The 26,807-nt window shown below is 40.6% G+C and overlaps 3 protein-coding genes across 11 annotated transcripts in view; 1 reads left to right on the forward strand and 2 right to left on the reverse strand.

The window, feature by feature from the left end:
* Window positions 1-896: 896 nt before the first annotated feature.
* LOC125761062 (cyclin-dependent kinase 7) lies at window positions 897-2,263 on the reverse strand. The gene is made up of 2 exons (XM_049421856.1): window positions 1,987-2,263; window positions 897-1,926 (listed from the first exon to the last, which is right to left on the reverse strand). Exons 1-2 carry the CDS (start codon window positions 2,044-2,046, stop codon window positions 958-960), a joined length of 1,029 nt encoding a protein of 342 aa, XP_049277813.1. The 5' UTR covers window positions 2,047-2,263; the 3' UTR covers window positions 897-957.
* A 198-nt stretch (window positions 2,264-2,461) lies between these two features.
* Window positions 2,462-17,894, forward strand: LOC125761061 (septin-1). The gene is made up of 5 exons (XM_049421855.1): window positions 2,462-2,986; window positions 15,530-15,722; window positions 16,780-17,038; window positions 17,125-17,490; window positions 17,568-17,894. The coding sequence occupies exons 1-5, from the start codon at window positions 2,966-2,968 to the stop codon at window positions 17,803-17,805; spliced, it is 1,077 nt and encodes a 358-aa protein (XP_049277812.1). The 5' UTR covers window positions 2,462-2,965; the 3' UTR covers window positions 17,806-17,894.
* Window positions 17,895-18,873: 979 nt separating this feature from the next.
* LOC125761051 (phospholipid-transporting ATPase ID) overlaps window positions 18,874-26,807 on the reverse strand; it is a 31,930-nt gene continuing 23,996 nt past the window's right edge. For 7 of the 9 annotated variants that reach the window (XM_049421827.1, XM_049421822.1, XM_049421820.1 and 4 more), the window contains 13 exons: window positions 25,823-25,989; window positions 25,619-25,742; window positions 25,378-25,551; window positions 24,948-25,224; window positions 24,727-24,879; window positions 24,434-24,641; window positions 22,948-23,237; window positions 22,642-22,865; window positions 22,332-22,557; window positions 22,159-22,262; window positions 21,838-22,086; window positions 21,648-21,767; window positions 18,874-21,479 (listed from right to left, as the gene is read on the reverse strand). In XM_049421827.1, the coding sequence (XP_049277784.1) occupies window positions 21,135-21,479; window positions 21,648-21,767; window positions 21,838-22,086; window positions 22,159-22,262; window positions 22,332-22,557; window positions 22,642-22,865; window positions 22,948-23,237; window positions 24,434-24,641; window positions 24,727-24,879; window positions 24,948-25,224; window positions 25,378-25,551; window positions 25,619-25,742; window positions 25,823-25,989 (2,661 nt within the window). In that variant the 3' untranslated portion in view covers window positions 18,874-21,134. Of the gene's footprint in view, window positions 21,480-21,647; window positions 21,768-21,837; window positions 22,087-22,158; window positions 22,263-22,331; window positions 22,558-22,641; window positions 22,866-22,947; window positions 23,238-24,433; window positions 24,642-24,726; window positions 24,880-24,947; window positions 25,225-25,377; window positions 25,552-25,618; window positions 25,743-25,822; window positions 25,990-26,526; window positions 26,545-26,807 lie in introns of all 9 variants that reach the window. The other 2 variants (XM_049421825.1, XM_049421823.1) reach the window with 2 other exon arrangements.

Below are 26,807 nucleotides of genomic sequence, written 5' to 3' on the forward strand. Positions count from 1 at the left end.
ATTCATGTTTCAGAATCAATACCAGAAAGTTCAGCTAATAAGAGAATATCAGGGATCCGCTCGAACAATTGGATACTTCCACCATTGCCGTGTCATGCGTTAAGTACTTAAGAAATTGATAATCTACGACAAGCGTTTCTACGAGCTTGGAAAGCAACCTACTCTGGATATCTGCATCCTGTGAAGAGTGAAGTTCAGAGACGAAAATCAAACTCTACAAATTGATTTGCAATAAACTTGCTAAATATGAATTCTTCGAAGCGTTTCATTTTTCACGAGCTGGGAACATTCACATCGCATGTTGGAAAGTAATGTCGGCGTGCTAAACCAATCTTCAAATTTCTGAACGGTTTCCTCCAACGTAAAATCAGGAGGATATTTAGGGGGTACAATATTTACGTCCAACACATTTACGCTGAGAATTCTCAAAAGTATGCGTTCATTTGCGGCATCGTCCAATATCGCAATATTCTTCATGAAAAAAAAAAACATATTTTCTGTACCATCGATCATCCGGATCGTAGTAGAAATCCTTGATGTTAGAGGGGAGGGAGTTGATGATCAATTCCGGATTTATCGAATGCATGCTTGAACTGAAATCTTCTTCAATGTTGAATCTATCCAATCTGTTTCGTTAATCTTAGGTTCTGCTCAATCAATTGTTGCATGATAGCATTCCCATCGGCTAGTACCATGGTTCAATCGATTGTTTCTATTGCACTGGAATTGTTTTTTTCTCGTCGCCAATGTTCTACTTCACTGGTTGAAGTTACTTTATTAAATGAATATCATAATGGGTTGATGTGCTAATCAAGGTTACTCAAACATTGTTTCTGAATACAACAACGACGAAAGGTCTGCATTTATTCGGATATTCGACAGAAAGGAACTTAAAATTATTTACAACTGTTTATTGCGATGTCGCACACAGATTTCCATTTGCCTCTCCAGCTTCGATCAGAATTGCAAACGCTTCGGAACGGTTCCACCATCAATACTGTCCAAGATCTTTCGTTTTAGTGATGGTTTTTCCTCCTGCCTGCTTGCCGCATTGTAGCTGGCGGGCATGGGTAACCGGGGACCGACCGTTGGTGCCGGTTTGTTCGAAAAGTAAGCCATTTTTAGCGCCTCGGTACAGGAACATCTGTACAGTGGGTACAGTGCAAGCATTTTGTTCGCAAGCTCGAGTAAATCTTCCGATGCTGCTGTGAAGATGTCCCGCAGTTGAATGGGTGGGTAGAACTTATACTGCACATAATCTGGCAACGACTTGACGTCGGGCCAGTTCGTTTCGTTAGGTGTGCCGAACACTTGGAATATTCGTGTGAGCTGATCAAGATCGCTTTCACCGGGCAGGAACGGAACGCGCAGCAACAGTTCGGCCAAAATACAGCCCACCGCCCAGATGTCCACCCCCGTCCCATACTGGCGGGCACCAAACAACAGCTCCGGACACCGGTACCACCGGGTGACGACTTGATTCGTGTTGATGCGGTTGGGTGAGCCGAAAAACTTGGCCAAACCAAAATCACCTATCTTTAGCACGCCGCTCCCACTGATGAGCAGATTATTCGGCTTCAGATCCCGATGCAATATCCAGTGCATGTGCAGGTACTCCAGGCCACGGAGCGTCTGGATCATGTAACTCTTGATATTGGCCGGGGTTAGTATTATTTTGGGATCCTTAATGATAATCTCCAGATCTGTGTCCATGAAATCGAACACCAGCGACACATTACTCTTGTGCCCGAACACATCCAACAAGCCGATGATGTTGTCGTGTTGCAGTTCGTGCAGCAGCTTGATTTCCCTCAAAGCGGTCCGATTGATACCATCGGCGGCTTCCTCTCGGTTGCCAATCTTGATCTTTTTTACCGCAACTATTTCGTTCGTCTCTGCATCCCGCGCTTTGTAAACGGTGGCAAACTGAAAAAGAAAGAGCGCGTGGTTAGCCAGAGGCCAACGTTGCGAAATGCTCACCAATACCTGTCCTTCGCCCAGGAAATCAATCTTTTCATATCTATTCAGGCGATTAAAGCTCTCCATTTATGGAAGAAACGGGAGTAGAAATACTGGTAAATCGAACAATAATTCACAGAATCGGTCGCCAAGAAGTGCTGGAGTGAAGATTGCACGAGCCTTTGCTTGGGCCGGTGAGAGATTGTTTACAGTTGGACAGCAACAGAAACGTCAGCATTTGACGTTTGATTTGAAAACTTATCGTTTGACTGCCAAATCGTGACAGAGGTCGTGTTTCAGAGGCGCGCAAGCTAAGTAAAGCTCCGGCGATGTTTTGATCAAGATTTTTAGCTAAATCTATTCACAAAGTAGTGTTAAAAGCAAATAGTTGATTGGAGATTTTTTTTTCAATATACCTGTTTTGTATTTAACTTCGATTTTGTAATAGTTCTAACACGAGAGTGAAACAAATAGAGTTGGCAAGCCCTGATCTGCTTCGTTCGTGCTTCCGCCGTATTGGCTCTTGCTGCACAAAACCGTTTTGCTCGCATCGCTTCAACTAGCAAGCATCTACATTTCTGCATCGAAAAACACAGCAACCAAAGACGACGCTGTGCCGCGGACGTGAAAACCCGCTAATCCAACCGTAGTGTTCTCACCAAACAATAGTGAAATATCGTGCCTGTAGTTTGCGTGTGTTTCCGGTTTTTTTTCGTTTGTTTGTGTGTTGTGTCCTTCGTACGTGCAAAGGCTCTCCGTTGTATCGGCAAACTTTTTGCTGTAAACCAACTCCCCATCCCACAGAAACCGTTTTCCTGCATGACTTGTCATCAGGCGTTGGTGTTACTGGATTGTTGTTACGGAAGGGATTGACCATAAATCCGGGAAGCCGCCACCCCTTAGTGTAATCGTGTTCAGTTCCGTCCGCTGCTGATTGTGTTCACTCCGTTTTGTTTGGTTTTTTGCCTTCGATTTTGTGCACCGACACTGCCCCGCAAACAACAGCATGTCCGAGTCCGGCAAGCCTGTAAGTATTTTATCCCTCGACCAAAACCGGATTTAAACATAAAGTCCCGAAATTCCTTATCGGAAGCAGCACCCGTTCCCTGTGTTCTTTCAATCGATAACGATTTGGTAGCAAGCGTACCGAAATCTATCGTCCTAAAACGTAAAGCAAAACATGCTGATACACTTATGCTGCCAGAGGCGCCATTGGCCGACATTTCATGCTGGTAAAGCGATTGTCCAGACGCATTTACGTGCCGTTCGCAACATTCTTATGACTCACATCGAAGGCGGCGATGTTTCGCTGGTTGCTGAGCTTTGCAAAAAAAAAGCTACAATGCTTGCAGGAAAAGTATTGCGTTCCGTTCGAGCGAATGCTTCAGTAGTAGTACCCTGTACCATTTACACGCCGTTTACCGTGAAGCGCATGGATGCACTTGCATTCACACCATCTCAGCGAACACAGCGGCGTCCCGGAATGGATGAAGATGAAAATCCGGCGATGGTATCAATTTATGTGTCTTTTCCCACATGACGGCAAGTGAAACACAGTACATCTCTACTTGGCTGGTCATCGAAATATGTAGATCACTTGAGTGGGTTCAACAGCGGCTAACAAAGTGCTGACTGCACACGACTGGTAGATATGAGTGTTCGTACTGTCGTGGAGGAAAACTTTTTTTTTAATAGCATCATTTGTTGGCTGTTGACCATGGCACGCAATGGTGTGGCAATATGTTTATGTTCCACGCATTCTATGCAGCTGAGGCGAACGAATGTCTCCCTATGTCTCTCGTAAAGCAGCTGGGGTAGCAAGATGGATAAGCGGTAATCTTTTAGCAGCGTCTCTTCAATCACACCGAGCGGAATGCATTCTCGTTCATTGAAGCAGCTTGTTGTTGTATAAACTTCCGGTATGTCGGATTGTTTTGCTTGAATGTTTGTACGGACGCTCGTACAAGGGCAATGTTTACTTTGATTGCGTCTAGCCTCAGGGCAACATTATTCATTTTCTTATGGAGAACTCTTCCAGAAACTCACGATATGGATTGATATTTTTTAAACGTATCATGAAACAATACGTCCTGGCCGTTTTGCGTGAATTTTAAAAACCCATCTATCGTTGTGTTGCTAACATTTAGCAAAATTGTTCTTCGACAAAATGTTCCGATCGTTTACTGATAGCAGTTCTTATCTTCATACGACAGGATCGTTATTTGTGTCCAGTTCAGATCGTTAATCCGTAGCAAGAACTTACTATTCGGCTACATGAAAAATATAGCAACAATGATTTAATTTAGGATTGACCTAAGAATGGCGTAATGCAGATGATCACCTGTAGCATTAACTGATCAAGTAATCCAACACAATCAGAGGAGATAAGAAAATACTTAATTAGGGTGTCTACAAAATGATCCATTATGGGAATTAAAATGACTTAGAATCTATTTATAGCTAAATTGTAAAAACTAGCATTTGATGGATGCAACGTTATCGATAAATCCATAAAGACTTAGGTACAATTAAAATTATAAAACTAATAATAAATGGATACATCCGCTAAACGGTGGATGAGTGATCTTGAACGTAAATCTTTTTAAAGTATTTCTATTCCGTGTTTATTTTTTTTTATTTTGCTTATTATTTTACAACAATTAAAATAAGATTTTCTAATAATAAAAACAAAATGAATTAACAATTGTTTTTTGTCTATTAGATCCTTGCAATTATATATTTTATATGGGACATCAAACCAATGAGCTGGTTAGAATAATTTTAAGTACAATAACAGTTGTTTTAAGGTGTAAGAAGTTCTGTTTGCAAAATTTCCTTCGTCATTTAACACCAATCTATTGTCCATTTATCCAACAATGCCTTGTCGACGAACGGCACCAAATATTTGTAGTGCACAAATAAATGCGTCTGCGGAATTTTTGAAATCAACATCCACTCGATAGTTGCCGGATGGTAAAGCTTCCGGAATGTATCTCGGTTCAAACGTCCAAACCACGTTATACGTTCGATTCTGCAAAACACTCAATAGATAAGACATTAGCTTAATGAAATACCGTAGCCATATGAATCTCGTCAACTAACACCATGCGGGCAAGGATAACTGAACTCTGGAAGAGTATCCTTAATGATTTTCATGATAATGGCAGTGGAAGGATTAAAGTTTCGATTACGTGCCGCCTGACAGTATTCCATGTTCCAATCGATCATGAAGGGTCGGTAGGTAGTATACTTGTAGAATGTCTTTATACCGATCGTAAAATAATTCACCACTCCAGGAACGGTGCCGGAAACATTCAAAAATGCCGTCCCGTTTGGCAACTGTTCCATCTTACAATAGTGCAATTGTGTAACACTGTACGGTGTCTTAACGCACTGTATATTGGTGATGCGCAAACTATGCGAAACATTCGACTTGCCAGTTTTTCTACCTAACTGTGCAGTTGGTTGCGGTACAAAGGCAAAGAATAATGCCTGAACTATGACACCGAACAAAACGATTCTCAATATTTTAGCCGTCGGAGATCTCATATTTGAAACAAGAGCTAACAATATTATACGTTTTCACTATCACAAGAAGTACCTATTAGTGACTGGATTCAGCGCATCGGTCTTAAACTGCACTTAAATCCTTTTTGCATTCGGAAGTGGAGCATTAAGATGTTTTTTTTTGTATGATAATTTGAGTATATAATTGTTTTCATTAAACCGTTCCATTCCGGTTCTTAGTCAAGTGATCTAACCACAATCGACTGACATGATCGTGTGACCATTAAGTCTAATATCATCGCGGTTTTTAGAACTTGTAGCCTGCAATGGGATTACCCTGCTTTTCATCGGTCGGTAACGAATCTCGAATTGTTTGCCGGAAGATTAATAGAGAATTTGTATTTCTTTACAGCTAGAATTAAGATAAATCAAATCTTGTGCCCATTATCCGACTGCTTGGAGTTCATCCAATGATTCTCAGCAGAAGCACCGCATCTCATATTTGACGTGCAAACCAATCCAGCTTGCATTACCATAGCAAATATCTAACCAATAGTTTCCGAAGGAAAGTGACTGTGCTATAAGTTTCGCAGGTAACAGCCAACACGCGGTTCTGGATAGTTCGTTCGTTCGTTTCTGGATAGAAACTACATTTTAAAGATAGGTCCACAATAAATTAATTCATAGATTTATATTTTTCTGGAATAGTTCAATTCACTATACATATAGTGAATATGAAACATTAAATCAATAACCATCCTGGAATAACTTTCAAGTACTATAACAATTGTTGTAAGGTCTTAGAAATTTTACTTGCAAAATGTTCTTTATCATCTTCTCTAGTCATCTTAAAAGACTCTTTCCAACAATGTCATAACAGATTTATCCAATAATGCCTTGTCTACGAACAGCAGCATATAGTTGTCCTGCGAACAGAATTTCTTCTGCGGAATTTTTGATGTCAACATCCAATCGATAGCTACCGGATGGTAAAGCTTCTGGAATGTATCTCGATTCAAACGTCCAAACTACGTTATACGTTCGATTCTGCAAAAAGGCCATAAAACATAAGCTTCATGAAATACTGCAACAATCTCAAACTGATTAACTTACGCCATGCGGGCAAGGATAGCTGTACTCGGGAACAGTTTCCTCAATGATTTTCATGATAAAGGCAGTGGAAGGATTATAGTTTCGACTACGTGCCGCCTGACAGTATTCCATGTTCCAATCGATCATGAAGGGTCGATAGGTAGTATATTTGTAGAATGCCTTTATACCCACCGTAAAATAATTCACCACTCCCTGAACGGTGCCGGAAACATTCAAAAATGTCGTCCCGTTTGTGTGCTTTCCCATCTTACAATAGTTCACTTTTGTGTCCCTGTACGGCATCTTAACGCATAGTATATCGGTGATTCGCAAACTATGGGAAACATTCAATTTGCCTGTTTTTCTACCTAACTGTGCAGTTGGTTGCGGTACAAAGGCAAAGAATAATGCCTGAACTATGACACCGAACAGAACGATCCTCAGTATATTAGTCGACGGAGATCTCATATTTGAAACAATATTATTCGTTTTTACTATCACAAGAGGTATTATTACTGATTCGATTCAGCGCATCAGTCTGGAACTGCATCTAAAACCTTTTTGCTTTGCACCGGTAGTGATGAAGCATTTAGAAAGCTATTTGTACGATAATTTGAGGTTATAATTGTTTTCATTAAATCGTTCCATTTAGGTTTTTAGGCACGTGATCTTACCACAATCGACTGACATGATAGTGTGACCATTAAGTCTGATATCATCACAGTTTTTAGAGCTTATAGCCTGTAATACCCTGCTAATATCTGTTTCCCATCGTTCGATTGCGAACCTCGAATTGTGTTTGCCGGAAGATTAATATCGAATTTCTATTTGTTTGCAAGTAGATTTTTTTTATTCATAAAGAACGGCCTGGCCGTATTGCTTGCAACTAGAATTAATATCAAATCAAATTCTTTGCCTATTATTTGCCATTAAGTGCGGTTCTGGCAGGGCAAGCAAACCACTGAGATGGTGATCTATTAAATGGTATATTAAATTGACTCGTTTGCTAACATTATGTAAGTAGTAAAACTCTGGCATGTATTCGTCGAATATTTTCATCACCGCAACATTGGTTGGATTAAATATGCCAACAAGCGCCACTAGACAATGTTCCATGCTCCAGTCGATGCATGCAGGGAAATGCAAATGATAGGATGCGGAGATCCCACCTTAGGGAATCGCCCAAGCGAAGTCGGGACTGTTGGTATGGAAATACCCAATACGTTGGGGCGGCCCCCGGTGGTGTATGTGATAAACGGCGCCGGTCCACACTTCAGGACCGGATTCAAATCCCATCCGGACCGTCCCCCCAGTAGCAAGGACTGACTATCCGGCTATGTGGTAAAATAAGTCTAATAAGCCAGAAATGGCCGGCGTGACCTGTTGTAAGGTCGTTAAAGCCAAGAAGTAGAAGTTAGCGAATTACCCAATTGCATGTCTTCAAAAGATCTTATACCACATGTCCAATAATGAAATAACAGGCAAATGAGCTCCAACTATTGAAAGTCTCTTAAAACGAATGGAAAAATTTTACAAGTAACATCAACATTGTGGATTGTTTTAGTGTCCTGGAATTTTCATGTTTATAGTTCCACTTTTTATTATTTACCATTTATTATCGAATCAATTCCAGTTTTCCATGGAATACATGTTGAGCTTTCAACCAATCAAACCTTGCTTGCGGATTGCACCGAACATTTCAAATGCAAACAGTATCGTGTTCGTTGTATCTCGTAAAAATATGTCCAAACGATAATTGCCGGATGGCAATGTTTCGGGAATATATTTCGGATCAAACAGCCACACCGCCTTGTAAGTTCGGTTCTGTTGAGAATAATATAAAATCTGACATTGAAGCTCAATTAGTGAAGGGGAAAGTTCGTCAAGCTTACACCATGCGGACAGGGATAGTAGTACTGTGGTATGGTTTCTTCGATGACTTTTAGCACAAGGATAGCGGAAGGATTAAACCTTCCCATACGATAGGCCTGGCAAAGCTCGATGTTCCAGTAGATCATGAAGGGACGGTAAGTGGTATACTTGTAGAACAACTTAACCGTTGTCTCTACATAGTTGAGCACCATCGGAACTAAGAGGGAAACATTCAGGGCAACTATTCCGTTCGGGAGATATTCCATTTTACAGTGGTTCAGATAGCTGATCTTGTACGGTGTTTCAATGCACTGTATCTTGGTGATGCGCAAGCTGTGCGTGATATTACTTTTGACCACATTCGTAATAAACTGTGCAGTGCATTGTGGCAACAATGATATGTAACATATTTGTGCAAAGGTGCAGAACAGAACGATATTAGTATATTTGGAGCTCATGCTAGAGTGGTTGGATGGAGCAAACTGATGTGCAATGATTGAGTTATTTCTAGCATTGAACTAACGTTTAAGTGTAGTAATTAAGTTTAATTGTCCAGTAATTAAATCGTGCACCTTTAATCATTAGGAACTGGTTCTGGTTGGCTTTGAACGTAGAATTAAAATACAAAACAGGAATCAACCAATAATTTGTTCCATTTAGTGGATTAGCCTTAGTATTCGAAGGTAAAGCACAGTTGGGATTTTAACATTAATTGGTAATGTTTTTCAAACTTGAATTAAACAATTTATTAGTTAACTGATTGCTGTCATGTTATTCTTTGTTGGTTAGTCTTTCTAAATCTGTAAAATCTTACATGCGCATCGTCCCGATAAATTATCCAGCAAACAGAAACGTGTTCGTTGAATCAGAGATGTCAGATAGGATAATTTACGGAATGTAAAGAAATAAATTTCGGATCTAACAGTCACACAGTCAAGTACGTTTGATTCTGTTTGCCCTTAAGTGTCATAGAATATAGAACTAACATAGGTAAATAATCTTACGTCATTCGGGTAGTGATGCTAGTACTCTGACAGATACCAGAACTGCGGAAGGATTGAAGTGGTATTAATATTTAATATTATTTTTTGTATTTAATTGTAAATAAATAATATATCTAAACTGACCAGCGGCTTCGACAGAATGATTATTTAACAAATGTAATTGTTTTGTTTTAAATTGTTTTGTTTTTTAAGTATTTCGTAGTGTGAGCCAGGTTAAGCCATACTGTTTGATTCAAACACAGCATCTTTGATACAAGGCAGGCTGATTTCGTAGAAATAGCATTCAATACTATTATAACGCTGCTATTAATGCTGTTGTTTCATTGTACATTAGCATTCTTTTTTCACTGATCAACTTTATTTGAATTGTGCTTTAAAGTTATGTATAATACTTGCAAATATTAGAAATTTAGAAATTTAATCGAAATTTAACCGATGAGACCCTGTTTCCGTACGGAACCAAAGGTCTGAACAGCGATGACTGGCGAGCGTGTCGCATCTCGGAAGTAGATATCCAATCGATAATCACCGGAGGGTATGGATGATGGAATAAAGCTTGAATGAAACGTCCAAAAGGTAGTGTATGTTCTGTTCTGTGGGAGTGCGAGATGAAGATGAATAAATTAAAGAAAAAAAAACTTTGCTCCCCTTACATACCCCATGCGGACAGGGATAGTTGAATTCGGGTATACTCTCTGCAATAATTCTCATCACCAGCGCGGTAGAGGGGTTGAACTTTCGACGACGCAACGCCTGACATAATTCAACGCTCCAGTCGATCATGAAGGGCCGATAGGTGGTGTATTTGTAGTATAATTTGACGCTTATTTCAAAGTAATGAAGCACCATCGGGACGTTGACGGAAACATTTAAACCAATCGTATCATTCGGTAAGTGTACCATTTCACAGTAGTAGAGATGGGATCGTTTGTAGGGTGTTTCGATGCACTGCATTTTGGTAACGCGTAAACCAGGCGAACTGGAGTTATTTACGATTTTTCTGTTTAACTGTGGTACCGCAAACGATAATAGTATCGAGAGAAACACAATTACAACACCAACGATGAATGTGGCACTCTGCTGCCTCCTGGATAGGATGTTCATGGCTTTGTAGTAGCTGCCTTGGAGCTGTAGCTTGATGCTTTCAGGGTAATATTGATCGTAATAAAGCAACACCAACTTTGACTATAACCAGCTAGTGTCTACCAACATTGACCACTGGAATGCTTATGATCAGGAAAAGCAGATACTTAAGCGTTCACTTGGAATAAATAAACGCCAAATTACATGTACAATCATGTATGTATTACTTCCATTTAACAGGCAATTTGAGCGGAACCTAAACGTTTTAAAACAAAATAAAAAAGGGCTATAATTATGCAATGATTTAGTGCTCACCTTCACTAATCATTAGTTTTTAGTGTAACAAATAGACCCTGCAAATAGACAAGGGGGCGGTCCGGTGGTGCTTGTGAAAAACGGCGCCAGTCCACACGGCAGGACCGGGTTCAAATCCCATCCGGATCGTTCCCCCGTAGCAAGGACTGACTATCCGGCTACGTGGTAAAATAAGTCTAGTAAGCCAGAAATGGCCGGCGTGGCCTGTAAGGTCGTTAAGCCAAGAAGAAATAGACAAAATATTACAAAATTGGAGTCTTGTTCAGTAGTCTATCTGCGAGGTTAAGCACTAAATCATCTCCATTTCAAGCCTAGAGGTTTGATGCGCCGCACTATGCATACAGTTTCATAGGTATAATTCCTCCCACAGACATACGTGGCTTCACAACCTCAAAAGCGGAAGCTCAGGCAGATCTCTCAACAACAAAATCGACCAAAGAAACATTCACTGTATGAAAGCGGCTATGGAACTAGAGATCTAACATAAAACTATCTTTCACACACCTTCAAAAACACGTCAGGCTACATGTGACCATCGAAAGTTTTATTTATTTAAATTAAAATGCCCCAAAAACTGGTCCCTGTGGGCAGAAATCGATTTTATTTTTGAAACCGCAAAAACAAAACAAAAAAAAAATGAAATAATCCCATTAATGTTGATGTTTTGTTGTACGATAATTCATCGTTCGAAACATTTCCCGGTTAAAAATTAAGTTTTGCATTTACCCTATAAGACCCTGTTTGCGCATGGAACAGAACATTTGAATAGCGTAGAGTATCGAGCGTGTCGAATCTCGGAAGTAGACATCCAACCGATAGTCCCCAGATGGTAAAGTTGATGGAATATAGCTTGGTTCAAACATCCAAAAGGTAGCGTACGTTCGGTTCTGTGAAAGAGTAAACAAACCAGAATCTTTAAATTGTTATACGATGCGACAATGTTATTCCCCTGACGTACGCCATGTGGACAAGGGTAGTAGAAATCGGGAACGCTTTGTTCGATGATCTTCATCACCACTGCGGTAGAGGGATTGTACTTTCCAATACGACCTGCCTGACACACTTCAACGGTCCAGTCGATCATGAAGGGTCGATAGGTTTTGTATTTGTAGTATACTTTGGCGGTTACTTCGAAGTAATGAAGCACTTTCGGAATGTCGACGGAAGTGTTTAAGCCAACCGTCCCATTCTGGAACTGTACCATATAGCAGTAGTTCAGATGCGTTAGCTTGTAAGGTGCCTCAATGCATTGCAGTTTGGTAATGCGCAAAATGTGTGAAGTGGTACTGTTTCCCAATCTTCTGTTTAATTGTGTGGCTCCAAATGATAGTAGTATCGAAAAAAACACAATCACCACAAAGCAGATGAATGTAGAACACTGTTGCTTTCCGGATAGGATATTCATGTTCTTTGTAACTGCGTTTCTTTAGTTGCTTTTTGTTTGATATTAACGATAATACTGATAGAAACATTACAATCAAAAAACATTCAAACGTTCACACGAAACAATTAATGGTCAAATGAAATGTGCAATCATTTATATATTACGTTCGTTTAACAGATCATTTGACCTTATGTTAACAGATGTTTTTATTTAAAAATCTAATGGGATAATAATTATCTTCACGTTGTTTAATGGTTGTTGGTTCGCAGATTAAGATACATGATAAATACACTCAGCCATGATTTATCGTAACCTATACCAAAGTTATTATAAATAATGAAGCTTAATACGATGGAACACAGATTACCGCCGGGCCGTTTAACCGGGTGTCGAAATCTCCGTGTAGCTCGGAAATGACAGTTCCAAACGCGATTTGACGTACTAACTGCATTACTCAATTGTGAATGATAACAACTGTCTCAAGTTCGACCAAAAATTACACATTTCTTTTGCAACGTAAAACTATTAAGAACAATACCCATCATGCAGTATTAACTAATATTTATCAATAAAATGAGATGTCCCTTTCATCCGTGATGTCCGTTTATCCAGACAAGGTTGAGTCACGAAGAAAAATCGCCGTTAAACTGTACTTAAATTCTGCGTACCGTAATGGGTTTACGCGCCTGAAGGTATGTATCAAATAATAAAGAAATATAGTAGAACGTCGATTATCCAGGGGCGGATTAACCGTGCGCCGAAAATCGACTGATATTCAACCGTGGTGAACATTTGTACTGAAGTCAGGTTGGTTAAAATTATTAAAATCGTCACCAAACGATATATTTGAAATGAATTTATTTTACGTTCTAAATTTTAATTGTTATTTGATAATAATTTACTTGATCTAGAATCATTTTTCGCATGAAAAGGGCCAACATAGTATAGTATATAGATACAATATACGTCAATATGGCCTTGACATTTAAGAGACTATTATCCGTGGAAATCAATTAACCGGCATCTGTCCGGTCCCAAGCACCACGGATAATCGACGTGCTACTGTATATCATCATATGCTTAATAAAAGTTTCAAAATTGACGAGATCTTCGCCTGATCTGGAAGAAATGATCATCAAAAATATGTAACATTGACTCCCTCAGTCTCCTTTCCCTTGTAGGTCTTTATATCCCTTTCCGTCCTCTTCGTCCGTGTCCTCCGCTCGCCATCTCCGCTCGTGGCACTCTGCATGGTCAGAATGATCCGTGGCTTAATTGTCTAAGTAGCTTCAATTTGGTTTCTATCGATTTTCACTTCTTTTTGCTTCGTTCTGTTTCCTTCTAACTTCCCACTTCTTTAAAGTTCTCCCTTTCTTTTTTTCTTTTCCTATACTATTTGTTTTCTTTTTTGGTAAACGTATCTTTCCTATTTCATATTCATTAGTCTTGCATTAGATTACTTTAATATTTTTTTAAATATTTTATTCTTCTTTTCAGTCTTTAGTTATATATTGTTAAACCCTTGAGGCTTACATGAAATGAAATGAAATGAAAAATGATCCCAATAGTGAGGATTGTCAATGTCGTTGGAAGAAGGAGAAGAAGAAGGAAAGATTTCTTCGAAAGCATTACTCGTGAAATTGTTCCTCAATAAATAATGCGCAATAATGTGGAGAGATTAATACTCCTAGACTAGATTTAATTTAACCAACTTGCCGAATAAACGGTCTTTACCACGGTAGACCTGTACAGATAAAATGCTATCCACGACCCGGTTGAACGCCAAGGCAGCAGTATTATTTTCCCACATGAAACAAAACAGCCAAAAGAGAAGATTCTTATCAACTCATGAACAACCTGTTGTGCGTGTCGACGAATTTTCCTCCTATTGAAGCAATGTTCCGCTTTCTTTGAATAGTTTTATGTTTTGGGGTTATAAATTCACAACCAGTTCTTGAATTTGACACTTAGGTCCTAAGCTCCCAGTAAATAAGTGGTCTGGTTTGGTGCCTGTAGCCTAATACATTCATCATCTCTTTCCAACAAGTTACCTCATCAGCCTAAATTATTGCTATCGATCTTTCCACCAAAAACCGCCAAACCCCGGCACGTGCGTAAGGGTGTATGTTTGGCTTGCATATTTCCGGATGTTTCTTTTTGGTTTTTCCATTTTCTTTCCAATTTTCCCACTTGTACAAGAAAATCGAGAGCGAACGAAATGGAAGCGAAATTAAAGCAAACATAAGCCAAATTTGATCACGTAAAGCAATCTCACAATTTAGCGCACGATCGTGTATACAACCCCGGTTCGACGCCACTTTCCGCCCGATGGACGGACCGCGAATCGCGTGTTGTTAACTAATGTAATGATTCCTTTCAGCCGCAGTTTTCGGTAACACTAATTTTACCAGTGCGAAGCAAAGCAGCAAACGCCACAAGGAGAAGTAATTTATTGCCGATTTTAATCATGATAATTCGTTACCGCGAGCGAACTCCCTGCCGGAATGATGGTGGTTTTGTATTGGATTGTTTAGCAGGTCCGCACATTCCCAATCACCATCACCCGGGTCGAAGAAATTGTAGCTCATATAGCCACGGATTGTGTGGTTTCCATTACCACGAAAATTGTATTATTTTAACGCCAGTTTGATATGTTGGCGTAGATGACGATGGACACGCTACGCAACCTGTCACCAACGTGAAGTTTGTTGAACTTTCGCGCAACTTTCCGCATCGTACACACGACTGTTTCTGATGCGCTTATGCGAAGACTCGTTTTGCATACAGAATGAGCGGCCAGAAGTGGCTTTAGGGCAGTGTGTTATATGGACGTTCAAAGTCACTGGCGCGGTCCCATACACATCATGCCGTCACGTCTTCGCGTAGTGTTTAGTGTTCTTGCTATGCTAATACTATTCAACGAAGGGTGGGAAACCTCCGTTAGAAATCGATGCGCCAGGTGGGGTAGTAAAAGCCGAAAAGAAATTAGGTTACGTTTCCTATTCAAGATCAACAGGGTTTGCTAACTGGGAAAGTGTACGAATGATGTGAGACTTTCCGCTGAAGACCAGGGGAAAACTCAGTTTCTTCGCGACTGTTTGCAATTAGTCGTACCCGTCGTACATAATCAATTGATCGTTGGGGCTGTCCGGATCAATTAGCGGTGCAATTATTAAAAACATACGGACACTATGCGAGACTTACGGTTGCTTTGCAAATCAGTGGTGTGTGTGTGTTTCGAAATTTTGTAGCAAAACAAATGAAAAGCGTGTTAAACCTAATCTACGTGTATGTGTTTTTAATTTCGTTTTAGTTTTCCAACCTGGAATCATCCAGCTATGTCGGATTTGCCAATCTACCGAACCAGGTGCACCGAAAGTCGGTGAAGAAAGGGTTCGAGTTTACGCTAATGGTCGTCGGTGAGTCGGGCCTCGGTAAATCCACCCTGGTCAACAGTCTGTTCCTGAGCGATCTTTACCCGGAACGCGTGATACCGAATGCTGTTGGTAAGTAAGGTGTGCAATTTAGTGCTGGGAATTTGATTGTGTACCCGTAGAATTAGTGGACGATCGTGATTGATGTTGAAAACAGTAAGAGAACGCACGGCACTGTAACGATCATTGAATTGTTGCGCCCGAAAGTATGTAATGCATAACGTTTTAATTTGCGTAACTTAAGTGCTTACATTTAAGAAAAAAAACATCAAAATTAATATTACCTTTTGCTATACAATCAAGAAAACGATCGTCTATGATGGACTTGTTTTAAAAAGAAAAGAAATATGACAGTATTTAGTGTAATATACAAATAATTTATTCATGTTATGGAATTGGAAATAATGAAGGTGTAGGAGGAAGAGAAGGATATACACAATTACCTTCGCTTTCAACGTTGCTATATATCATAATGATTAAAACAAACAAAACATAATATCGTAAAGTTAGATGCGCAAATCCCATTGTTTTTTGTTACGATTTTTTGTTGTGGTTTTTTAACTGAAGCATAAATCCATTAGTTTCACTTAACACCCCGTGTTCATTAAAGCGGCGTTCTAACAGCCACCCGCGGGACCATTAATTTAGTCAGCGTGTTATCATCAATTAAGGTCTTTGCTGTTGCCTGTTAATTTTCAATGGATAAAGTTTCGCTTCGGTTTTGCTTTCTGTCTGCTTGCCAAATCAAATCGTGGCCGTTACGCGATCCGTACAGATGTAACAGGTCGCTGATTAATAAATGGCATATCATACCACGGGCGTTAAAATCGCTAGTGAAAGTAAATAAAGGCTGAGTGAGTTTCGTACACAGTCACATATGCCAGTTTTTGTGCAAATGAAGTCGTTACTAAGAGCCACCGGCCAATGATTATCAACGAAGCGTTACGATCGTCTCGTGTACAAGGAAAACTGTAGGGAAAGACATTGTGCGAATCGTTAAATAACGTTTTCAGCATGTTTTTGCTGTTTTTTTTGGTGACTTGCGTGTGCCGTTTGTGTTCGATTGATTTGTTGAACTGCTAATAGATTGTACAACCGCTTACTAACAGGTGATTTACTTTTTTTGCAGAAAAACAAAACATGACGGTCAAGCTGGATGCGTCCACGGTGGAGATTGAGGAGCGTGGCGTGAAGCTGCGACTAACCGTTGTCGATACGCCCGGATTCGGTGATGCTATCGATAATAGCGACAGCTTCAGTGCGATCCTCGAGTACATCGATGAGCAGTACGAGCGATTTTTGCGCGACGAGAGTGGTCTGAACCGACGTAACATTGTGGATAACAGAATACACTGCTGTTTCTACTTCATCTCACCATTTGGCCATGGGTACGTAATGTGTAGCGGATGTTTTGTTTTTTTTTGGTTGTCATCATCGTACCTTACCATACCATTCCGTCATCGTTCTGTTTTAGCCTCAAACCGCTCGATATTGAGTTTATGAAGAAGCTGCACTGCAAGGTGAACATTGTGCCGGTGATCGCGAAGGCTGATGTGCTGACGAAGAAGGAAATCCAGCGCCTCAAGTGCCGTATAATGCAGGAGATTGAAGACAATGGGATCAAAATCTATCCACTGCCCGATTGTGATAGTGATGAGGATGAGGACTACAAGGAGCAGGTCCGCCAGTTGAAGGAAGCGGTACCGTTTGCCGTGTGCGGCTCGACCACGCTGCTCGAGGTGAAGGGACGCAAGGTGCGCGGTCGTTTGTATCCGTGGGGTGTTGTCGAGGTGGAAAACCCGGACCATTGCGATTTCATCAAACTTCGGACCATGTTAATGTGAGTGTTTCTAGCTTTAGCGTGCACCCATTCGCGGTAGTAATGAATCGATACAATCTGTTCCATTTTTGTTGCAGTACTCATATGCAAGATCTGCAGGAAGTTACTCAGGAAGTCCATTACGAAAACTACCGTTCGGAACGGTTGGCGAAATCCGTGCGCAAGAATACGAACTCCGTCATTAAGGAAGATACCGCCGTGCCCGGTGAATCGCTAACGGAGAAGGATAGGATTTTGCGCGAAAAGGAAGAGGAAATCCGCCGAATGCAGGAAAAGCTCGCACAAATGCAAGCCAAATTTCAGGCACAGAAATAATGTGCACTGAGGAATTAGTTGCGCGAAATGGAGCGCTTGTGGCGTTGATGATGATGGTCGCATAGTTCATATAATGCACAGAGACAGAAGAGACAAAAGCCCATGCCGATGCTTCCATGCCGACAAAGAAAGGATGTATTTGATTGTTATGCAAAACTGCTAACCATTTCCTGAACCGTTCCATATCAGAAGAAAATCCATCTCATTTGATGCGAAAAAAAACGAGACGGATTTAGATAATTCGTCGTGTGCCATCTTCCGCTTCACGCCATGCGACCATCCTCCATCAGTTGCCATGCACAACGCTCCTCATTCAACGTTTTCATTCTGCGGGAACTAATCGAGAATCTCTTCATTTTGTATGTTTAGAAACGTAGTGGTTCGCTGCCTGTTGTGGTTTCTATTACTTTGCACAGGGAAGCTCACCCACACGACAGGTTGGAAGTTCTTGTCCTTTTCTTTGGTACGAAAAATTTGCATATAATTAGTGTAGAAGTTAGAACGTGTACGCCCTTACCGTTAGTGTTTGGTTGCTATTTCGCATATTAGCCACGTTAATCGCACATAACCGTCATTGAGTTGCCGGAATTGAACAACGAACGGGTACTTAAAAGCAAACACACAAAAATCGTGCTCTACTCTCTTTCTCTTCGTATTTGTGTACTTTAGCTCCAAAACACGGTAATCATTCTCTATGGTTTTCAATTTCCATGCGGGATTATGTTCCAAAGAAAGTGCGTACAAGTTAGTGGAGAGGAAGAAGGAGAGTGGGGAGCTAGTAGAAACTGAAGCCACTTCCCAGGTCTACGTCATTCAGCTGCAATAATCGCGATAGTTCGTATGAACAGTAACAATTTTTTCCTTTCGTACTTGCTTGTACGAAACTGCGAGGAAGGAAAGATAAAAGCGTCTCGATATTTTAGAGTATTACTATATATATATTTTTTACATTTCGGTTCCAACCGGTTTCGGACAGGATCAGTTTTCAATAAATGGTAATGTACTGGAAACAAAATTAAAAAGGTTTAAAATGACATGCAAAAAGTGAGAAATTAAATCGATCAATAGTTCGTTAATGGTTGTGATTCCGTTTCCGTTGTTTTATTGAAACATTTTCCCTCTACACAGACACAACATTCGTACACGGTTTGCATTGGTTTCGCGTAACACTGTGGCGTAGTTTTTAGTATTGTTTTGTTCAGTGCGTGTATGTTTGTCTGTACGTTCTTTAGGAATGCAATTTAAACGGAATTTTCTCCGTGTCTGTCCGTTCATCTTTAGTACACCATGTTCATGCTGCGTTTCTCTTTTCTTCCCGTATTTACTTAACACTTAGTCGCTTGCATTAGATGCACACATTCACACCACGAGCCTCCTAACTTTGTACATAACTGTTAAACGGTAAATAATTTTTGGACTTTCTCTCTCTCTCTACCTTTGGACCTTTAGAACGTAAAACAAGTTTAAGTAAGGAGCTAGGAACGATTTTTCTTTACAAAAGTAACGTAACTATCATCGCAACGCAAAGAATGGTGATTATAAAAGAAAGCTAAACTAACAGTGAAAAACACAACTTTTATCATTAGTAAACAACTTAAACAGACACGGTTTAAACTACAGTGGTGTAAAAATAATACCCATCTCTTTTGCGAAGAGCGACAATGCACGACAACACAACAAGTAGACGGATACAGCAAAAGTGTTACAAAACAGATGCAATAAAACGGGGTAACTACACGGTTTCCGATCGCCCTGCAAAGGGGCTGGCAAATACAAAAGAAACAGTAATACATTATCAAGTAATATGTTCCCATGTAAATCACGCACACAATCAGCAGCAGCCCTGGCGAATCACATTCGTCGTTCGGTCATTGCTGTTCTCATCCTAAAGCCTTATTTTTTAAGCGTTATGAAGCATGATTGCGTTCCGATTTCGATTGCTGCTGGTTGCCGTATTTAACTGTTACCTTCGTCATTTGCAATATGTACAACATATTTATACACTCTTCCTATGCCTTGCACCAAATGGCAAACGTTTCACAAGCGTTTTCCGGTAGCTTTCCCTTTTCTGTTGCTCGTTTCACTTTTCTCGACACTAACGCTTGTAGTGTACTGTTTATTGGTTTATGCTTTTGTGTGTGTGTGTTTGTTCTATGTATTTTTTTTCACCTTTCACGCTTTAGTACCTTTAAGTCGTTTCTTTGCATCACCACATATATCTGCATTGGCTTTTGTTTTAGGGTTTTTTTTTCTTTTTTGCATATCTAGGCTGTTCTATTACTTTTCCCCATGTTTCGACGTGTAACGAGTTTCGCATTTGTTTTACACAAAGACATAACACTATTTACATGTTGTATGTTCATATCATTTTTAACCGTTATCAGAAGCTATTATCGTTTTGTTTGTTTGTTTCTTCGTCCATCCGTACGGGCTGTCGGCTACTGTCGCAATATATCGACTTATGTATTCACAGGACAATCACAATAAGTTCATAATAATGCTAAATGTTTGCCTTTGCTTCACTTTGCTAACGGATTTCGAGCGGTTCGTCTATTTCTTCTAAATATGAATGAGTTTCTTCTTCTTCTTTTTCTACTCTTCTATGGAGATTCAAAAAAGGGATGCGAACAGTATATGAAAAATTAAATGTGAGGCATTGCATCGCTTGGCGATCTGATTTGTTTGTTTGTTTTCTTCTTCTTCTTCTTTGTTTCGCCTCGTCTCTTCATACTTATCACTAAAGCCGTACCTTTTTCTTGTAATAATACGATAGTGTTTATTGTACAAGCTGCTAACGCATTAATTCGACCGTCACATTCAAAATACTCCACTCGTTATTGTTATTTGTCAATGTTACTTATTCCCGCCCAAAACGATGTGATCGAGCTGAACGGGAACGCGGCTATTTGGTACGGTGCCGGTTAGCATGCATGCCAGAGTGAAAACATTTGGCAAGGGTTTAAACATTCTTAAGTACTGCATCGGCATACGGATACATTGGCAGAAATTAGAAAATGTTACAGTTTTTGTTGTTCAAACATGTCATTGAATAGGCGCAACACAATTCTAATTCCTTTTCCTTTTTTTTATATAGCGTATGGGACCGCTGTCGAAACGCAGAAGGTGCACTGTACAGGTAGTAAAACCATAGATATGTTGCCTCATGGTTATCTTAACCGTTGAACACCGTTTCCGACTGGACAATGACATGATGTTCATCGATTCGTTGTGGAGATGTATGTACATACGTGTACTACTGTTTCTTTGTAAGGTTTTTGGTTTCGTTAGTGACTCGCGACGGAATGGGGATCTGGCATCTGGCACAAACTTTACAGATTAATCGTATCCAGATCCTGACACGGTGCCCGTGGACTATGGTCACCGTTTGAGCTGCCGGGCAGGTTGACTAGCTGATTACCGTTGGCGGCTGCAGCACCCGTAGCCATCGCCGACAGTGTCGTGGCGGTCGTGTTTGTACCGGTTCTGGTTACGCTTCCGGCACCGTTGGCCGCATTTGTAACGCTATTAGCATTGTTACTGCTGTTATTATTGTTATTGTTCTTGGTCGATTCGGTTGATTGTTGTTTCTTGCTGCCCAGTCCCAGCGGGAAGGCAAAGTCCTGTGGCAGTTTGCGCATAATTTTGCCCGACGTAATAAGTCGACCAAATCCTTCCTGTGAGATGCAAAAAAATATTTAATTATTCATACATTTGTTGAAAATTTGTATACGAATTATAAAGACGAATTTACAATGCGGATTGCATACTTTAGGGAGAAATTTTAACATAAACGCCCCAATGCATGCAATCCGCAAAACAATTGATCTAGACCAAATTTTTACCTGGTGAGCAAAAGCGTATCCGGAGCGTAATGATCTTCGAGCCTTTCGGGCGGACGGTGTCCTTAAGACGTCACTGCTCTGACGGGAACGCAGTAGAGCAAGCCGCTGCTGTACACGAATCTGAGAAGAGGAATATGATTGCAGAAGAGTGTTAATATCAATAAACAAAGCGACAACATTTGCCGAATACCTTATCTGGCAAGCTCGGGAACACATCAACAAAGTAGAAGCGTGAGGCAAGCACCGGTATCATTAGTACTATCACGGTCAGGACTGTTGTAAACCAAAATGTTGCCTCCTTCATAGCTTGAGTCAGCGAGCCAACGTAAGGACCACCGATAACGTAGTTGTAAAAGTAATCCAAAAAGAAGTACCACAGCAAACTGCCCCAGATCATGATGTGATTGAAAACGGTCCAGTACGATGTATCGAGAGCTATCTATAATTGCGAGCAAAAGTAGATGTTGAAATGCATTTCCAAGGATTTGTTGCACTGAAGCAGCGAGCCTACCTGTGCTGTATTATCTAGGATGAGTATGGTGGCCACTACCGAACCAAGCAACATGTGATCGTTAAGCACATATCCATCCGGAGAGATGCCATCCTTGTAGGTACCTGATATAAGCAACATTTTCGTTTTATTAACTTCGACAAACTTGATATACACAAAACAAAACAGCTTACCATACGGAATGAGAAACAATATCAGGGAACTGAAGATACCGTGCAGCACACTGCGTATGAACTCGGTCGTATTGAACAGTGCGTTCGTAATGCCGGGCGTGTACAGCTTCGGATAATCCACGCTGCTCTTATCCGACACGTCCTGCTCGAAGATACCGAGCGCTAGCACCGGCAACGATGTGTAGAATAGATTGTACACTGATATAAACATCGGATCGAAAACGGTCTGTCGGAAGAGAGAAAAAAGGAATAACACTGATCATGAGCCTTCCGATTATTTGTACCGATCGTCCGCATCGACTTGACTTACTTGAGCACTGAAGCCGCAAAAAAATGCATACCAAAAATGGCACAATGTGAATGCAAAGTTTTTGTAGAAAAAGTAGCGCAAAAATTTACACATGCGGTAGTACGACCAGCGGCCATGTACCAGCAGCAGTCTTTCGAGAAATTTGAACTGAGCGATCGAGTAGTCGCTAGCAAGCACCGCCTGCATGCCTTCCTGGCCCGAGATGCCAACGCCAATGTGTGCCGCTGAAAAAGTGAAGAAAAAGCAGAGACGGGATTAAGACTTGCCGGGTGGCAATGAACGCGAGCGCAAAGTATCGCTACTAACCTTTAATCATTGACACATCATTAGCACCGTCACCGATGGCTAGGGTGACCGCATTTTTCGCACGCTTGATCAACTCCACGACCATCGCTTTCTGTAGTGGCGTTACCCGACAACAGATGACGGCTTTACAGTGGGAAGCGATCTCCAAAAATTTACTTTCCAGCTCGGACGTTAAACAGTGAACGAGCGAGTGCCCATTGATGACCAGTGCGACACCCGTGTTCTCGTCTATATCCGTTAGCGTCGGTTCACCTTTCTCAAAACCCTCGGAATAGTTGCTACAATTTACACTGCGAATGACAAAGGCTTTGCGTTACTGGAGAACTTTTTTGCTCGGTCGGATGTGTGAGGTGAGAAATGGATAGGATGTTAGGAAGGGGGAAAAAGGAGAAAGGATGGACCAAAATGTTCGCTGGGATAGACGGATAACGATTAGGTGAGTACACGGAGTAAATTGTGATGCTTAGAGGGAAATAAATTTAGACATAAACGTAAAACAAGAGGAAAGAACAAAACGTACAAAACGATTTGTAACTTAAGCTTTACACAAACAACAATTAGACCGAAGGGTTTACTACCATTTTTGTTTTAGGCACTACCAGGGGAAGTCAGTAACGGAATGTAACAAACAATGTAATAAGGGATATTAAACTATACACATCGTTACACACTACGAAGGATATGGGAACAGAACAAAGTACAACAGAGTGTGAGAAAGAGAGTTTTAGTTTGAAGGAATGTTAGATATGGGGAAGTGTTCTTACGTTACTAATATTTACTACATTAACTTTTTTGTTCATCTGTACAGGCATATGAGGAAGGTATTGGCTAGCGTGACACATGTGTATGTTTTTGTGTGTATGTGTGTTTGGTGCCTCACGTCAGTAGTGTAATACGGAATATTGCTCTGGACACCGTGGTGCTGCTTCCGTACACATCTATGCATTAGGTCATTTTTGTTATACTCCGCTTTAGGAATAGTACTGAAGATGGCGCGAAGTTGGATTTGTACAATTTGAAGAACGTTAAAGATACAAACAATATTACTCTAAAACACCATTTTTCGGGGCGTGGAAAAACGGAACGGAAAGAAAGAAAAGAATAATGGAAAACTAGGGCCTGGAATCGTGAACGAAAGATTTTTGTTTTACCTTTTACTGGGCTAAAAAAAACAAAACCACTAGCATTAGAAAATAACTTGCTTTTTAAATACACTGTAGTACAACATATATACCAGGGCAATGTTTTAAATAAGGTAAATGAAACAAAACCAACCAGGAAAATAACAACAACGAAAAAACACCCCACAGAAAACAGGAAAACTGATTACAAACAAACACACATACAGACTCATGATCGAGTCCGACCGTGTCCGACCGATCCATGGGTTGTAGTGAGGATTTTGGTGGAGCGCAAAATTTTGGTTCGTTCGCCGCTCGTACGCGGATCGAACAACATTCGCGTAATTGTCGGTGTCGGTGTGTACCTGTCCGGTGCCTCCTCGCTTCCTCCTATACTTGTATATTTATGTCTATTATCCCACCTAAACGTCACCACCGAGACTGACGGCGGCGAGGTATTCTGTATGTCAACCATCGGTCCGGAACTGCTGCTGTGGGCACCGTTGGCCGTCACTGCACTCGTTTCACTACTGCCGACCGTTTGCGAGTGCATGTTGCTAGCTTTTTGAACATCTGAAATGCAAAACACGTGCAGCAGGTTAAACAATATGGCGAGGGTCGGGGGTTCTATTGGGGTCATGTGTCATCAGCGACTCACTAGCTGGATGGTAGGTGTTAACGATCCGCAACGAGTCCATGTACTTGCGTAGTTGCTGTTCCACCTCACCCTTCGTAATACCGTCGATCACAAACACGTCCACCATGTCGTCCGTTAGCAGCTGACAGGAATATCCTATGTTTATTGCCGTTTCTACAGAAACAAGAGCAGAAGAAGGTGTCGTTAGACGAACGAATCTGTGTTGATGCCTTCATCCATACCTTGCTTGTCACCGGTAAGAACCCAAATCTTTATGCCGGCCAGCTGTAGATTGGCGATCGTTTGAGGGACACCGTCTTGTAGCTTATCCTCTATAGCCGTCACACCGACCAGCTGCATATCACATTCGATCTCCTCGTAGATTGCACCTAACTTATCCTCTCTACCGTCTAAAGATAAGGCAGCTTCTCTCTGTCGCACCAGCCAAGAATCGTAGAATTCTTTCGTCAATCGCCTTTCGGCTAGCACCAGCGTACGTAATCCTTCGCCGGCAAATTTCTAATTTCAAGAAAAAAAAGAAAAAATTAAAAAATAAGAGACAAATAGTGCAAAACGGCAATGGAATAATAAACAATATGCTCCATCTTTAGGATGAGATCTCCACAGAACTCTGAACTAAACTATTCAATTACCGGTAAAGTGAATACTCACATTCAAATGTTCCTGGGTACGTGCCTTCAGGTCGTGCTGGTTCGGTCCTAGCCTATCATATATCACACTATCGGCTCCCTTACAGTACAGTATGATGGAGTTGTTGCGACGTAACACGACCGACATTCGTTTTCTAACATTATTAAAATCTAATATACTTAACAGTTCATATTCCTGTGGAAGACACGAAGAAAATATTGTAAATTTTTTCCGTTTTTCACTGCTCTCCCTATGGACATACCTCTGTTCGTCCCATAACCTCTATTGTTATACTATTCGGTGCTCGTGATTTAAAAACAAATCCAAAATTTCGCGCCGCCGATACGAGGGCCGCCTCGTCAGGACTTTGTGCTTGATAATCTAACCTGTGTAGAGTAGTTGAAGGGTGGTTAAGAAAAAAAAGGTTCCCAAAATGTACTAGAAACAGATGGAGCGTAACACTTACTTGCCATTTTTATCCTCTGCCATCACGGTATGACATAGTGCAAGTAGTCGAAAAAAGTTATGCGCGTGCTCCTCATCCGCGCGGACCGCATCCAGCAGTCCCTGGTCATACCACCGGAATTCGGGTTCGTACTCGGGATTGAAGGAAAAATCAACCGACTCCATCACCTACCAGACGGACCATTTACACAATGATCGGAATATTTGGTAGTTTATTGTTGTGTATTTCCGTGCGTGGGTAGGATTGGAAATGATTTGACGAATTTAACGACGACATGTTGTTGAGGTGCACAAGTGGCGGTAGTAGTAGTAGTAGTAGTAATAGTAGATGGATGAGAAAGAATCGTAAAGGAAAATAACGGTAAGCTTAATTGATCGAGCCAATGTTGCATACGTTGCGCGTGGTAAAAAAAAACATAACTTAATGGAAGTGTGCAAGCACGCGTAGGAAAATATAAAGAGCTAATTCCAAATTCAGTTTTTGTAAAATTTATCACAATTACGAATGTATTAGAACATGCTGCGGTGTACCCGATTCACAAAACACTAAAGTACTCTTGATCGTCCATGTTAAAAGAGTATTGAAAATGTGTATAAAAATCGTTACAAAATAATAATATTAAATTTTGCAGAACTGCATAACTGGTTATTTTTGTCAAAATTAATACAAATAAAAAGGTAAGCAATATTTAATAAGAAACTCACCACACTATATGAAGAAACCTAGGTTGAAAAGGTTGTAAAATGAAATTGGTATTGTTACAAAAATAAATTGACATTTAAAATGAAATACAAAAGAGTTCTGCATTACGAAACAATTGAATGTTATTGCAGACATGAATATTGTAAAGCTATTGTAGCTATTTGGCCGAAAGCTGTATCGCCTAGTGAATGGCAAGAGTACTTTAGTGCGTGTTTCCCAATTATGGGGTGAAGAGATGGACGGGAATTTTCAAATACATTCTACAACTCTAAATGCTTACGAT

This window comes from Anopheles funestus, chromosome 2RL (genome assembly GCF_943734845.2).
Source record: "Anopheles funestus chromosome 2RL, idAnoFuneDA-416_04, whole genome shotgun sequence".
Classification (NCBI taxonomy): domain Eukaryota; kingdom Metazoa; phylum Arthropoda; class Insecta; order Diptera; family Culicidae; genus Anopheles; species Anopheles funestus.